We start from the raw sequence: 14,862 nt of genomic DNA, 5'->3' as shown, positions 1-14,862 counted from the left end.
GGTGCTTCCTTTAGGCTGTATGTCTCTGGTTACTTTCGGCCCAAACATAGACAGCTCTATTATGTTGTGATCCGAGACTAATGTCAGTGTCACTTTCACATCATGAATGAAGTCCATATTGTTCGTAAAGCAGAGATCTTGCCCTAGTTGGCCTGAGTACAGCTTGCTCCAGGAATAAGGCAGGGACTCCACCTGTGCTTGCTTGCAATGAGTCATTCCTGAGAGTATGAGACCTTCAGGCCATTTGACATTGGGGAAGCTGAAATCACCCATAAGAAATATGGTCATGTGGTGTTCCAGTTTCATGAGGATTTCTTTAATTCTTGTGAGGCAATCTTCAAACTTGCCTATGTGGTTTGGAGCATCCGGTGGGCAATATGTATTGCATATGACTATATTATGTTGTCTTATGTATACAATTAGAGTGTCACATACCGAATTTGAGTATGACAGTAAGACCTGGGGTGTGGGTATTCATGGATGTACACAGCAACTCCACCATGACTCATTTTCCTTCTGTCTGTTCGCAGTCTGGCATATTTTGGTACGTGTACTTCTGCATCCTCTACATGAGGGCTGAGGTGAGTTTCCACAAGTGCTATGCATAAGGCTTGACTGCATGCAGCAAGATCTCTCAGGAAAGAAATTTTGCTTTTATTATAATGCAACAGGCCCCCAATATTTAGTAAAAATATTGGTGTGATGACTGTGCAGGTGTTAGGGGACGCCATCTCGTATCTGTTGACTGTGGTGGTCTTGCGCAGTGGGGGACAAGGTTCCTTGTTTGTGCACTGAACAAGTTAATGGGAAGTCAATACAAAAATACAAGACGTTTTGTGGTAATCTGATTAAAGGACTATAAATCACTTTTTAACGTAGAGAGAAGTATGGTAGTTCCTTGTCACATAACTTTTCGACACCTTCTTCTTTTCCATAAGGGTTAGTGCACAGCATAAGAAATGTTGGCAATAACATTTTAGCAATACCATTTTGCCATTAGGCCCTATTTGTGGTAAGGTTAGCAACTTCATTGAACCTGATAATGAGACTACCAAACATGCTACAGATCAACAGTTTCCATAATAGATAGTAACTCATAAATGAAGTAAGATTAATACAGAACAGTGGTCAGTAACAGAGGGACACTGAGATATTCTCTGTGGGAATCAAACTTTTTCTAAAATTTATTTAAATTTAATGTATTTATGATAGCTTTTATAAAGTCTTTTGTGCTACAAAACATTGAATTTTTGCTTACATATAGGTGCAGGAGTGGCTATGGTAAGTAGCTTGCTTACCGACCACATGATTCCAGGTTCAGTCCCACTGTGTGGCACCTTGGGCAAGTGTCTTGTATTAGAGCCTCAGGTTGACCAAATCCTTGTGAGTGGATTTGGTAGACAGAAACTGAAAGAAGCCCTCATATATGTATGTGTGTGTGTTCCCCCCCTCACTTGACAACCAATGCTGGTGTGCTTACGTCCCCATAACTTAGCAGTTCGGCAAAAGAGACCGATAGGATAAGTACTAGGCTTACATAGAATAAGTCCTGGAGTCGATTTGTTCAACTAAAGGCGGTGCTCCAGCATGGCCACAGTCAAATGACTGAAACAAATAAAAGAATAAGCATTGCCATGATGGGAAAGATGGAGAGGACATGCAGGGCTATTTCTCTATATAAGATATGATATACAAGTGGTCTATGGTTAAATGGGGTGGGGTGAGGGATCAAAAGTGGGCCATTGAAAAAAAAAAGTTGCTGATCTTTGATATAGAATAACATCAAGAAACATTTCATGTTAATGGACCTTACTACTGTAGATCTGGTCAATATCATAATTATCAGTTTAACATCCACTTTTCCATGCTTGTATGGATTGGATGGAACTTATTGAGGCAAATTTTCTATGGCCAGATGCCCTTCCTATCCCCAACTCTCACCTGTTTCCAAGCAAGGTAATATTTCCCAATGGCCAGATATGTTGTCACAGTTTATTGGAAATAAATGATACTGCTTGTATGATAGAGACAATCATTTACAACTATCATTGCAATGGCAAGACAAAGAGACACAAACATACACACACAAACATGACAGGATTCTTTCAGTTTCTGTCTCCCAAATCCACAGACAACAAGGATTTGGCTGGCCCAGGGCTATAGCAGAAGACATTTGTGCCATGTACCATGTGGTTGGGAAGCAAACTTCTAAACCACACAGCCATGCCTGTACCTGTAAAGATGAACATTTCAAATGAAAACTGCAAGTTAACAAAGCAGGATAGTATACCGTCTACTGAAAACTGCAAATAGTGTTTCATATATTTGCTTGATAAAAGTAATAACTGAATAGTTTTATCATTACACAGACAGCAAGGGAAATTATTCATGGAGAGGTAAGAAACTGTAATCCTTCAGTTAGCAGGATAACATTCTACCATTCTTCCACAATTAGCTAATAATAGATGAAATATAAAAATTTAAAAAAATGAGTTGAGTTTAATTCTCAGACAGTACAAACCGAAAACTTAGATATGGTATACATTATTAAATTAATGTTTTACAAGATAATTTTCCAGTGTCTAGCCACTTCACCATGAAGTAGAAGTGATTTCTTTTTAATCCTTTTTAGCATTTAAAACAGCCATATCTGGCCAAGATATTCTAAATGCTTTACTGTTCAAACTGGCCTGATTAAGCTTCTCACACCTACCCTACATCACCCTCAAAATAAACAATCCCATCATCAAAATCTCAAATTTATGAGGTAATGCATGATTAATTCAAACAATCTGATAAAATATGCATAATATTTCACAGATAAACAGTGCAAGCACGGTTTTATCTTGATTAGGGCACAATATAAATTGTGACAAAAATTGAAAGCACTATCACCTCTCATTCATATCCAGCAAACTGTAATAAATTATAAATTGATATTAATATTTTATAAAATCATAATACATTGATATATATGTGTGCATACAACACACACACACACACACACACAACTGAATGAACAAATGAAAGAAAGTGATACTCAAATATCTAGAGTTATCTACATACGAATAGAACACATATTTCTTAAGGAGAAGTATAGTTGATGGAACTAATGCCATTATATTACTAGAAATTATCTTATCAATTCTAAATAGATAAAATATAAAGCTGGCTATGACAGAATTTGAACTCAGAAACTAAAGAAATAAAACTAAATACTGAAATGCAATTAATTCAATACTGCATTTGGGTTTCAACACAATTACTAGCATCCTACTGAAAACAAAAATGTTGGCACAAGGGTGGTTTTGTAGGTACTAATACAGCGAGTAGCTGAAATGTAAAAACGATTATTTAGTTGTTACATATTAATAAGTTAAAGCCAAAGAACTGTATTAAAGGGGAAAAAAGCATAAAACAAAGGTTTTTTAACTAGGGGTGTCTATACATCTTGAAGGTATGGAAATCAAAAGCTGGGAGTATGCAACTCAATCTCTCATTTTCTATAAATAAATACAAATTCCTTATAATTCACTTTCTTGCTCTGTTCCTGGTTATCCATGTTAAGTAAAACCAAGCTATTCATCTTTTGAAACTAATCTGACATGTAATAGGACTAGAGGTGATGATGATTTCAATAGTCAAGCAATGAGGATATAGGGGCATATTGGACGAGTTTCGGTGGGTTTGGAAACATAAAAAGGTCAAGAACCTCTGGCAAAGTGACAACAAAGTGAGTATAAAATATGACAAATTGTAAGTTAAATATGTATCAAATGCATCAAATTTCTCCACCCATGTCATATAAAGTAATTAAATTGAAATACAAAAATAAACAAATAATAATTATAAAAATAATGTTAATTTGAAAGTTACTTTGAAGATGTTTTTAATTTTTTGTAATAAATCTCAAACATAATTTATGACAAAAAGGAAAATAATATTTCTGTAAATACATTGCTGCAAATAGTGTTTATATATTTACGAGATAAAAGTAAAAGCTTGATAAATAAAGTAGATGAGTGGGAAACATTTACAATTAAACTGATTTAGAGAATCAATTAAAAAATATAGAATGCCAACATTCCATTAATTTACCATATTTAGTAGTATGCTAGTTCAAATTGATACTTAAGCTGTTGTTAACATATTTAATATGAGGAGCATTAAAAATCAAACTAGAAAATAATTATGTTGTGAGGAAAAAAGACATTAGTTAATGACAAAAATTATTTTATTTATTTTGCTATAAGTCAAAAAGACAAATCCAAATGTTTTGGTCTCATCATTGAATCAACTGCAGTGATGGAAGATTCACTATGTAAATGTATAAGACTGCACATGTGGTTGGCAATTATAAGTAAGTTACCTTCTAAACAAATTAATATTTGTTTAATATGACATGATTCTTGGACAGAGTAACTGCAGCTACATTTAAAATCAAAATAAACATAATTTAATGTTTTGTCAGTTTATATCATAATAAAATTGGAATTTGGAATTATTTTAGTCCATGTTATTAAGTGATTTTGCTTCTCTCAGCACAATGAAAATAACTGAGTTAATGTAACAGGAAGCTACTTAGAGGAATCTTTGGTTGGATATAGTCTTGTATTACCTCGATTAAAGGGTGATATAAAAGGCCCAAAGCAAACAGTTTAATAATAGAAATAGTATTAGTAGTAATAACAGTATGGTAGCAGTAGTGATAAAAACAGCAACACGTGCAGTAGTTTTAGAGTTTACACAAGAATACAAGAAAAAAGTAAAGTAATATTACAAAGAAATATGTAAAAAGTAAACAAGTTGTTTAAAACAGTAAAATATTATTTGGAAAGGTAAGTATATTCTTTATTGTATATAGTATAAATGTATGAGAGTTTACATATGTGTATGTGTGTATTGGTACTTTAGTAATTATCAGGTTGTCAGCTTTGAATAATTTAATGAGTTGTGTCAGTCACAAATTTTGTTTGCATTTTTAACAAGTAATCTAAAGAGGCAAGCTGGTAGAATTCTTAGCTGAGAAGCTGCTGACCTTGTTCCAAAATTTGAAATCATTATAATAAATAACCTCCTGCCATTGTCACTGGCAGTTTTATATATATATATATATATATATATATATATATATATATATATATATATATATATATATATATATATATATGTATGTATATGTGTGTGTGTGTATATATATATATATATATATATATATATATATATATACATTATTTACATTACATTTGACGGATATTCGTCCTCATCTTGTTTGTTGTTAACACAACGTTTCGGCTGATATACCCTCCAGCCTTCGTCAGGTGTCTTGGGGAAATTTCGAACCTGGGTTCTCATTCCTATCGATGTTACTATTATTATTATTATTAATCAGGTCGCTGCCGTGAATCGAACTCGGAACCTTGGGGTTAGTAGCCCGCGCTCTTAACCACTACGCCATATGCCCATGGGCATATGGCGTAGTGGTTAAGAGCGCGGGCTACTAACCCCAAGGTTCCGAGTTCGATTCACGGCAGCGACCTGATTAATAATAATAATAATAGTAACATCGATAGGAATGAGAACCCAGGTTCGAAATTTCCCCAAGACACCTGACGAAGGCTGGAGGGTATATCAGCCGAAACGTTGTGTTAACAACAAACAAGATGAGGACGAATATCCGTCAAATGTAGATAATGTAAATAATGTAAATAATTCCTCATCTCTTAAATATAGAACTGTATATATATATATGTATATGTGTGTGTGTGTGTATATATATATATATATATATATATATACACACACACACACACATAGATAGCTAGATATACTGAGAGAGGGGGAGTGAGTGAATCCTGAAGAAATGATAAATAACTGAATGAATGATAAAGTTGGTTCAATCATTAGCCTAAGATGCCAAAAAGACTCTTGCAGTCTAATTTCAGAGTGAAACTAAAAATATACATATGAGGAAAAATTTATAGACTGACTATGAAGGAGTGATGCGAGAGCTGTGAAATTTTGCGTGCAATAATTTCAACTCTTCTTATTAACTTCACTGTTTCTTTGCAGATAAACTGACATTTGACTGTTCAAAGAAGACTTCAAAAATAACTAGTTGCAACTTCACTTGAAAATAGAGAAAATTTGGCAATCTTGGTGTTATCAATTATAAATCAAACAGCCAATGCTACTGGCATATCCTGTGAGAGAGTTGAGAATATTCTGCACAATGAATTGGCATGATGCAAGTCTGTACTCAGTGGGTGCCACGTCTTCTGATATCTGATCAAAAGCACGTCAGGCAGGTCATGTCTGACATTGTTTGAAAAAAATACTTGCTGGGAACCAGTATCACAGTGATGGAGATATCATATCTGCTGTTGATGACTTTTTTGACCAACTGGATGACAGCTTCTTCGCCAATAGGATCAAAGCACTGCAAGACCAACGGAAGAAGTGTGTGGACTGCAAAAGGAACTATGTTGAAAAACAAACCACATTTGGTCACATTTCATGAGAGTATCTTGGTCAGCCTATGAACTTTTCAGTCAACCCTTGTATAAATGACCTAGTCCATTTATTTGATTTTATATCTACTTCCAAGCTAACATGTGTTAGAAGGAATCTGAAAGAAGTTCATTTTGTGTGTGTGTGTGTGTGTGTTTGTTTTGTGTCTTTGTCTCCCTACCACTGATTGACAACTGGTATTGGTGTGTTTATGTCCCTGTAACTTAGTGTTTCGGCAAAAGAGACTGATAGAATAAGTAGCAGGCTTAAAAAACAAAAAAAAATTAATAGTGGGTTGATTCATTCAACTAAAAGTTCTTCAAGGTCGTGCCCCAACATGGCCACAATCTAATGACTGAAACTAGTAAAAGATAAAAGGGAAATAACAATAATGTCACCACTTGTAGTTTAGTGAGTTTTGGTGAAGCACAAATGTGAACAAACACATACATATGATGGGCTTCTTTCAGTTTCTATCTTCCAAATCCATGCATAAGGCATTGGCCATATCATCATCGTTTAACGTCAATTGTCCATGCTGGCATGGGTTTGATAGTTTAACAGGAGCTGACCAGGCTCCAATTGTCTGTTTTGGCATGGTTTCTATGGCTGGATACCCTTCCTAAAGCCAACCACTTTAAAGAGTGTGCTGGGTGCCTTTTACATGACACCAGCATGAGTGCATTTTACAGGGCATCAGCATGAGTATATAAATATATATATATATATATATATATATATATATATATATATATATATATATACACACACTCACACACATACACACAAGTGCATGAGGTCAAAGGCTGAGAAAGGCAATGATGAAAACAAACCCAATGTAGAACTTAACAATTCCAGTAAATATGAAATCAGGAAGGAACTGTCTCCATCATACAAAACTTACTGTATATTTATTTTTCATAATATATGCTACATTGGTGCCTAAGTAATTATGGTCTGGCCATCAAATTCTAGCATTATGCAAATGAGTTGCATCATTTACCAGTTTTGTTTGCATTTTCATCTTTAGCTTTTATCTTCTAACTTTTACTTGTTTCAGTCATTGGACTGCAGTCATGCTGGGACACCACCTAGAAGGGAGTCAAACAAATTGACCCTTGGACTTCGTTTTTTTCAGCCTAATACTTATTCTATCGGTCTCTTTTGTTGAACCACTAAGTTATAGGGATGCAAACACAACACCACCAGTTGCCAAGCAGTGGTGGGGGACAAACACAGACACACACACATCATCATCATCATTTAACATCCACTTTCCATACTGGCATGGGTTGGACAATTATATAGATATATAATTTATATATATATATCATCATCGTTTAACGTCCGCTTTCCATGCTAGCATGGGTTGGACGATTTGACTGAGGACTGGTGAAACCGGATGGCAACACCAGGCTCCAATCTAATATATGTATATATATATATATATATATATATATATATATATACACACGGGCTTCTTTTAGTTTCTGTTTACCAAATCCACTCACAAGGCTTTGGTTGGCCCAAGGCTATAGTAGAAGACACATGCCCAGAGTGCCACACTGGGAGTAATCCTAGAATCATGTTATTGGGAAGCAAGCTTCTTACCAAGCAGCCACACTTGTGCCTATGTGTAATTTCAGCTGCTGTCATTGGTAATTAGAGAGGAAGAGGTGAGTGAATCTTGCTGGGTTATTAAATAAGAAAGAAACATAATTTGTTTAAATCTTCATTCCAAGCTAGCAAAATTTAGAACATATGGATGAGTCAGTGCGTTTATTTGGTCATAACACATACTGTACTAGCACTTTAACAATTATTGTCAGTCCATCAACATTCTACTATTATGCAAATGAGCTGTGTCAGTAGTTTGAGAGAGAGAGAGAGAGAAAGGTCAATGAATCCTAATGAGTTGTTTAATAACAAAATCAGTCAGTTCAATTCTCTTCCTAAATAACCAAAAAGAAATTTTGAAGCCCAAATTTCCACATATTTATTCATAACCTACACTGTATTATTGGTATTCTGGTGTACATCTAGTGTGTGAGTACATGTGTATGTGTGTACACACACACACGCACACGTACATATACATGTGTATGTGTGTGTGTGTGTGTGTGTGTGTGTTAGTGGTAATGAACTGAGGTAAGTACTAATAGCAGGACAGGAGTTGGGTATGAATATTTAATATGTAATTAATTATGGTCAAAGTCTCAATACAATACCTTGTTAGTGGATTTGGTCTAATGTCATTCTTTCAGTTGACAAAAAGACTGATAAGTAGCCCTTTTGTTAACATAGGATATCAATGAACCAACTCCACTGTCAAGAAACTCAGAAATCCAGGGTATTGATGATGAGATCTTGACTGCAATTTACATTATATATATATATATATATATATATGTATGTATACACACACACACACGCACACACAAATACACTGTAAATGGTAAATGAATTATAAAATAACCATATATGTGTTTGTGTGTGTATGTATCTGTGTTTATGTGCGTCCACATACCCGCAGCAACTTTGGTAATGACCCAACAGTAACTTAGTTTACTTACCTTACAGAATTCCACTGTTTGTCTAGGGTTCAATTCCGCCTATAAGTGGCAATCGTAAGACCAAAATGAATTTAGTAATAAGCATGCAGCCAAACCCGAAATATAAACATACAAGTTAACCCTTTAGCATTTAAACTGGCATATCTGACCCGAATATTCTTTATGTTTTATGTTCAAACTGGTCAGATCCAGCCTCTCATACATACCCTATAATGTTATTCTAAAAATAAACAGTCACGTCATTGACATCGTGAAGCTACAAGATAATGCACGACTAATTCAAAACAATGTGAATAAATAAGCATTACATCTGACAGAGTATTCTGCATGCTAAAAGGTTAATAAGTTGCCAATGTGTTCAGAAATCCCATTTCAGTAGAAAAAAAAAAAAGAATTGATATCTAAAGTTTGAAAGAGAAACTCAAGTAAAACAAAAAAAGTGCATACTTAGAAATTGATAGCGTTGTGCTTTACATACATGCATATATAACAAAATAAGCCAAACTTCTGGAGCACCAAGTTTGCTTATCCCAGCAAATAATGCATACATGCATGCAGCTCTGAACTAAAGTTTATTTTTTCCTTCATTTTTGTGGGGTTTAGTCTGGAGTAAGAGACTGCATTTATGAGCTTCACAGGCCTCTGAAACCAGAGAGATTGACATGGATAAAGTTCATAATGTTCCTCTTGACTGATGTGAGCAGGGAGGAATTCCAGGGAGGCGGGGTCAATATTCTGGGGAGGGAAATCTGGATAGAGTGGTTAGTGAAGTGCCTGTAAAACAGACAGAATGTGGACATTGAGGAAGAAGAAAGTTGTAATTATCTCAGTAAAGGTGGTACAAGACAAACTAGCTCCAAGAAGCAAAAGCCACTCAAAAGATATAAATCTATTATGAAAATGAACCAATGGTTCTCTTTCATCAACAATACTTAGGAATTAAGGATGGGTAAATTCTGGTTCAAGCATCCCATATAACCCTGCATAACTTTTTTTTTATTTTTGAGAATTTTCAGGAAGTTTTTGCAAATTTGTTTTTAACACATGGAAAATATATGATTATGCAAAGAAAAGAATAATATTTGTGTATGATTTAAGGGCGATTTAGCTGGTGTTTTTAGCACATCCTACGACCACCTGACACCTTCCTCATTTCTTTGGTACTCTGACATACACTAATCACCTTGCCTGTGTTTGTGCCACATAAAAAGCACTCAGTCCACTCTGCTGTTAGGAAGGGCATCCAGTTGTAAAAATCCTGCCAAAACAGTCACAGAAGTCTGGTGCAGGCTTCAGCCTGGCCAGCTCTTATGGTACCATCCCACCCATGCTAGCATGGAACATGGATGTTAAATGATGATGATGATGAAACACGTTTAATGGAATGATGATGCACCCAAGGGTCGTCCATTGCTGGAATTTAAGCAAAAATTTGGTCTGTCCACCATTTTAAACTCAAATTCAAAAAAGTGGAAATTTTAGGATTTATGTGGGGAAGGTGGTGGGGAGGCATAAAAATAAGGAAAAAAATTCCTTTTTTCCTAATTGTATGAATTTTCTTGTGTAGAACACAAATTCATAAAAAAAAAATTTTTTTTAATTCCCAAAACTAAAGAAGTTATGAGAGGTTATATGGGGTGCTTAAACCAGAATTCTGTCTAGAGATGTATGAGAAAGGCTTAGAGAAGTCTTTGTTGGACATAAGGAACTTTCTTTCATCAAGAAAACAGCCATGATATTAACCTAAATATGGCTGCGTCAGTAATTGTGTATTTGTATATGTTGTTGAGCAGTATGATATTCTATATCAGTGAAATGTAAGCAGTGAATATAGAAAACCTCAAAGCCTGGTGAAGGATGACAAGGAAGAAATAAATAAGGAAGGCATGGTTGTATGTTAAAATGTTTACTTTGCAAGTGCATGGTTCTGGATTTGATCATACAGTACATCACCTTGAGCAAGTGTCATGTACATGAACCTCAAATAGATGGATGGATGAATGTATGTATGCATGTGTGTGTGTGTGTGTGTGTGTGTGTGTGTGTGTGTGTGTGTGTGTGTGTACATATGTTTGAGTGAGTGAGTGTTTACATGTTCATGTCTCCTTGCTTGATATCGCATGATTGTTGGGAACATTTCTGGTTATGGAGAAATATTATCTTGCTTTGAAACAGGTAAAGGTTAACAGCAGGAAAAGCATCCAACCATAGAAAATCTGCCTCAACAACTTCCATCTGACCCATGCAAGCATGAAAAAGTGGGCATGAAAACAATGAGGATGAGGAAATAGTGACAAATACTAGCTGGCTACAGACCTTAAGTGCATATCTGTTGGTTATCCTACCCACAGAAATCACCAAAGCACCAACATAAATTTATCTATCACTTTTTACGCAAAAGTGAAAATTTTGAATGGTTTTAGGATAAGAGGAGGTGAGAAAAAAGCAAGAGGCTCATGTGGAATGAAAATTAAGTAAGAGATGAGCCGAGAGGGAGAGTGCAATGAGGGATAAATTTCACGAAGTGGCTCCTCTGTAATTGTCGCCCTTTTAAATTTAAAAATATGTATAGGCGCAGGAGTGGCTGTGTGGTAAGTAGCTTGCTTAACAACCACATGGTTACAGGTTCAGTCCCACTGCGTGGCACCTTGGGCAAGTGTCTTCTACTATAGCCTCAGGCCGACCAAAGCCTTGTGAGTGGATTTGGTAGACGGAAACTGAAAGAAGCGCGTCGTATATATATATATATATATATATATATATATATATATATATGTATGTGTGTTTGTGTGTCTGTGTTTGTCCCCCCACCATCGCTTGACAACCGATGCTGGTGTGTTTACGTCCCCGTAACTTAGCGGTTCGGCAAAAAGAGACGATAGAATAAGTACTAGGCTTACAAAGAATAAGTCCTGGGGTCAAATTTCTCGACTAAAGGCGGTGCTCCAGCATGGCCGCAGTCAAATGACTGAAACAAGTAAAAGAGAGTATACAACTACTCTACTTTTCATAAAGAGTTCTACATCAGACAATCTTTGTTCACTGCATGAAATACTCTCTTGACTTGTTAGACACTGACATATGTGCCCTTCTCATATGGAGTCAGTTTTAATTGCCTTTTGATAATTGTGACACATTCTTCAGAGGTGGAAAATGTTTTAAATCAAAAATTTATATAACTAGTGGGACCTGTGAATATTTCACGGAATTCATGGTAAATTTATTGGATTATTTCTGAAAACTTTAATCAAAAATCTTGAAACCATAGCTTGTGTTGTGTCTGTCTGAAAACATAATCACTAATCTGCTAATCATTGAAAAGTGAAGAAAACTGGAATACAATGATTACTTAATGCACTTTATATATACCCTTTATATACTTTATGCACAATTTTATAAACTTAATACACAGCACTCTCCCTCATCATCTTACCCTCTTTTTCTCTCTCCCTTTTCTTTCGCTTTTCGCCTTTCCCTTCATCTAATCATGTGAAAGCATAACAGACAGGCTAAGTAAAGGAGGGAAAAAACTTAGTTAAAAAAAAAAAAAGTACACATTTCACTTACCACCACCTCACCCTCCCCTCCCTTCAACTATTCACATGGAAGTGTTACGGACAGGCTAAGTAATGGAGGAACAAATGGAATTATCATAAGATATTTGATATACCTATTTTTGTCTATGTTGTTCAAAAACATGACACTGGCCACTCAGCTATTTCTCTTAACTGATTTTTGTATAAATTACACAAATTACCTAGGCCATAAATGTGTTCTAATCTTTTTTTATATGGCTCAGTGGTTAGAGCGTTGGGGTCACAATCATGAGGTAGTGAGTTCAATTCCCAGACCAAGCGGTGTGTTGTGTTCTTGAGCAAGACACTTTATTTCATGTTGTTCCAGTTTACGCAGCTGTAGAAATGAGTTGTGACGTCACTCATGCCAAGCTGTATCAGCTTTTGCCTTTCTCTTGGATAAATAACATTGGAGGTGTGGAGAGAGGAAGCTGGTATGCATGGGCAACTGCTGGTGCTGGTCTTCCATAAACAACCCTACCTGGACTTGTGCCTCAGAGGGTAACTTTCTAGGTGCAATCCCATGGTCATTCATGACTGAAGAGGGACTTTACCCTTATTTACCCCAAGGCTACTGGAGATAGGTAAGAAAATTATCATACTGATGATGCTTATTGAAGCAGAAACATGTGTGCAAAGATACCCTCCTATCTCTAGAAAACAAGACTCCCTTTTCTTAATGGCATGTCAAATTTGGAGAATTTTTGATTTGTGGAATTATCACTTATTTTTATATGGAGCTGGTTTTGATTGCTATTTAATAATTGTGACTCATCCTCCAGAGGCAGAGAATATTTTAATAGATCAAGAATTTATGTTGTATGGCATTTGACATACTTGTATCAGTCTTGCTCTGTTGCTTTCTCTCTCTTTCCATCTCCCTCCCTCCCTCCCCCTCTCTCTCTCTCTCTCTCTCTCTCTCTCTCTCTCTATATATATATATATATATATATATATATATATATACTCTTTTACTTGTTTCAGTCATTTGACTGTGGCCATGCTGGAGCACTGCCTTTAATAAATGCACCTTTTTTTAAAGCCAACCAGGCTCATGGGCCCGGTTTCCCGGTTTCTATGGCGTATGTGTTCCCCAGCTGGACGGGACGCCAGTCCATCGCAGCGTTACTCATTTTTGCCAGATGAGTGGACTGGAGCAACGTGAAATGAAGTGTTTTGCTGAAGAACACAACGCGTCGCCCAGTCCAGGAATCGAAACCACAACCTTACGATCATGATACTGACACCCTAACCACTAAGCCACGCGCCTCCACAATATATATATATATATTTTATTCTTTAGTGACTTCAAAGTTTTGATCAGCTAAGCCACTGTTGGAGTGTCTAATAATGACTGAGCTGGTCAAAACTTCAAAGTCACTGTTCTAGTTAGAGAATAAAAAATTTATACTCTATCAAAAAAATTTTGAGTAATCCTTCAGTTTAATGTAAAATCATGATTATTATCATTATTATATATATATATATATTATACATATGGGTTTATTCATATTTTTATAACATAGCCAACATTGTTTTAGCAAAGCAAAAGTTCACTAAACTTCATCAAAAGTAAGAAAGGGGATGCTTCAGAAGTAATTAAAAAATGTTGATATATATAATGGTTTTAAAAGAGGAGGTGAAAAAAAAAGGCAAAGGGTTGGTGTGGAATGGAAATAATTAAGTGAGCTAGTAATAGAGAGGGGGGGGGTAATGTGAGAGTGAGAAGAATGACTGAAGTTTAATAGGATGAGTAAGAAGAGGAAAAACAAGAATAAGCAGAGCAAGAGATAGTGTAGATGAAGGCACATAAGTGGAGTTGATGTTGAAGTTGAGAGATATAAGAGACATACTAAGAGTATAGGGTGAGAGGAGATGCAGAAGGGGAGGTAAAGTCAAGAAAAAGGGAGCATGAATTTGTAAGGCTGGCGAGAGGTGTAAGGGTGTGAGTTAAGAGTAACAAATAAAAGCTAGAATGAAATTTGACCCAAATATACCTTAAATGCATGCTATGACTGGTCATGATTGAGATGTGATGGTGATGGAGGTCATCCTAAGACCTACAAAAACTTGAAAAACCTATCTTATATGACATGTTGGGAAAATTGTTTAAGTATAATGGAATAAGAGCAATACACATACAAAAAAAAGACGGAGGAATGTCTTTATATCTTTTTTTTTTTACTTGTTTCAGTCATTGGATT

The 14,862-nt window shown here is 35.6% G+C and overlaps 1 protein-coding gene across 9 annotated transcripts in view; it reads right to left on the bottom strand.

Moving 5' to 3' along the window:
• LOC106871826 (uncharacterized) overlaps window positions 1-14,862 on the bottom strand; it is a 128,348-nt gene that overhangs the window by 32,916 nt on the left and 80,570 nt on the right. For 4 of the 9 annotated variants that reach the window (XM_089350753.1, XM_052967067.2, XM_089350752.1 and 1 more), the window contains exon 5: window positions 9,084-9,122. The exons of the other annotated variants lie outside the window; for them this stretch is intronic. In XM_089350753.1, coding sequence (XP_089206879.1) covers window positions 9,084-9,122 — 39 coding nt within the window. The remainder of the gene's footprint in view (window positions 1-9,083; window positions 9,123-14,862) is intronic. 9 annotated transcript variants of the gene reach the window in all.

This window comes from Octopus bimaculoides, chromosome 4 (assembly GCF_046866305.1).
Source record: "Octopus bimaculoides isolate indiv1 chromosome 4, ASM4686630v1, whole genome shotgun sequence".
Lineage (NCBI taxonomy): Eukaryota > Metazoa > Mollusca > Cephalopoda > Octopoda > Octopodidae > Octopus > Octopus bimaculoides.
The sequence above is the reverse complement of the archived record's forward strand: the minus strand, read 5'-3'. Positions and strand labels throughout refer to the sequence as shown.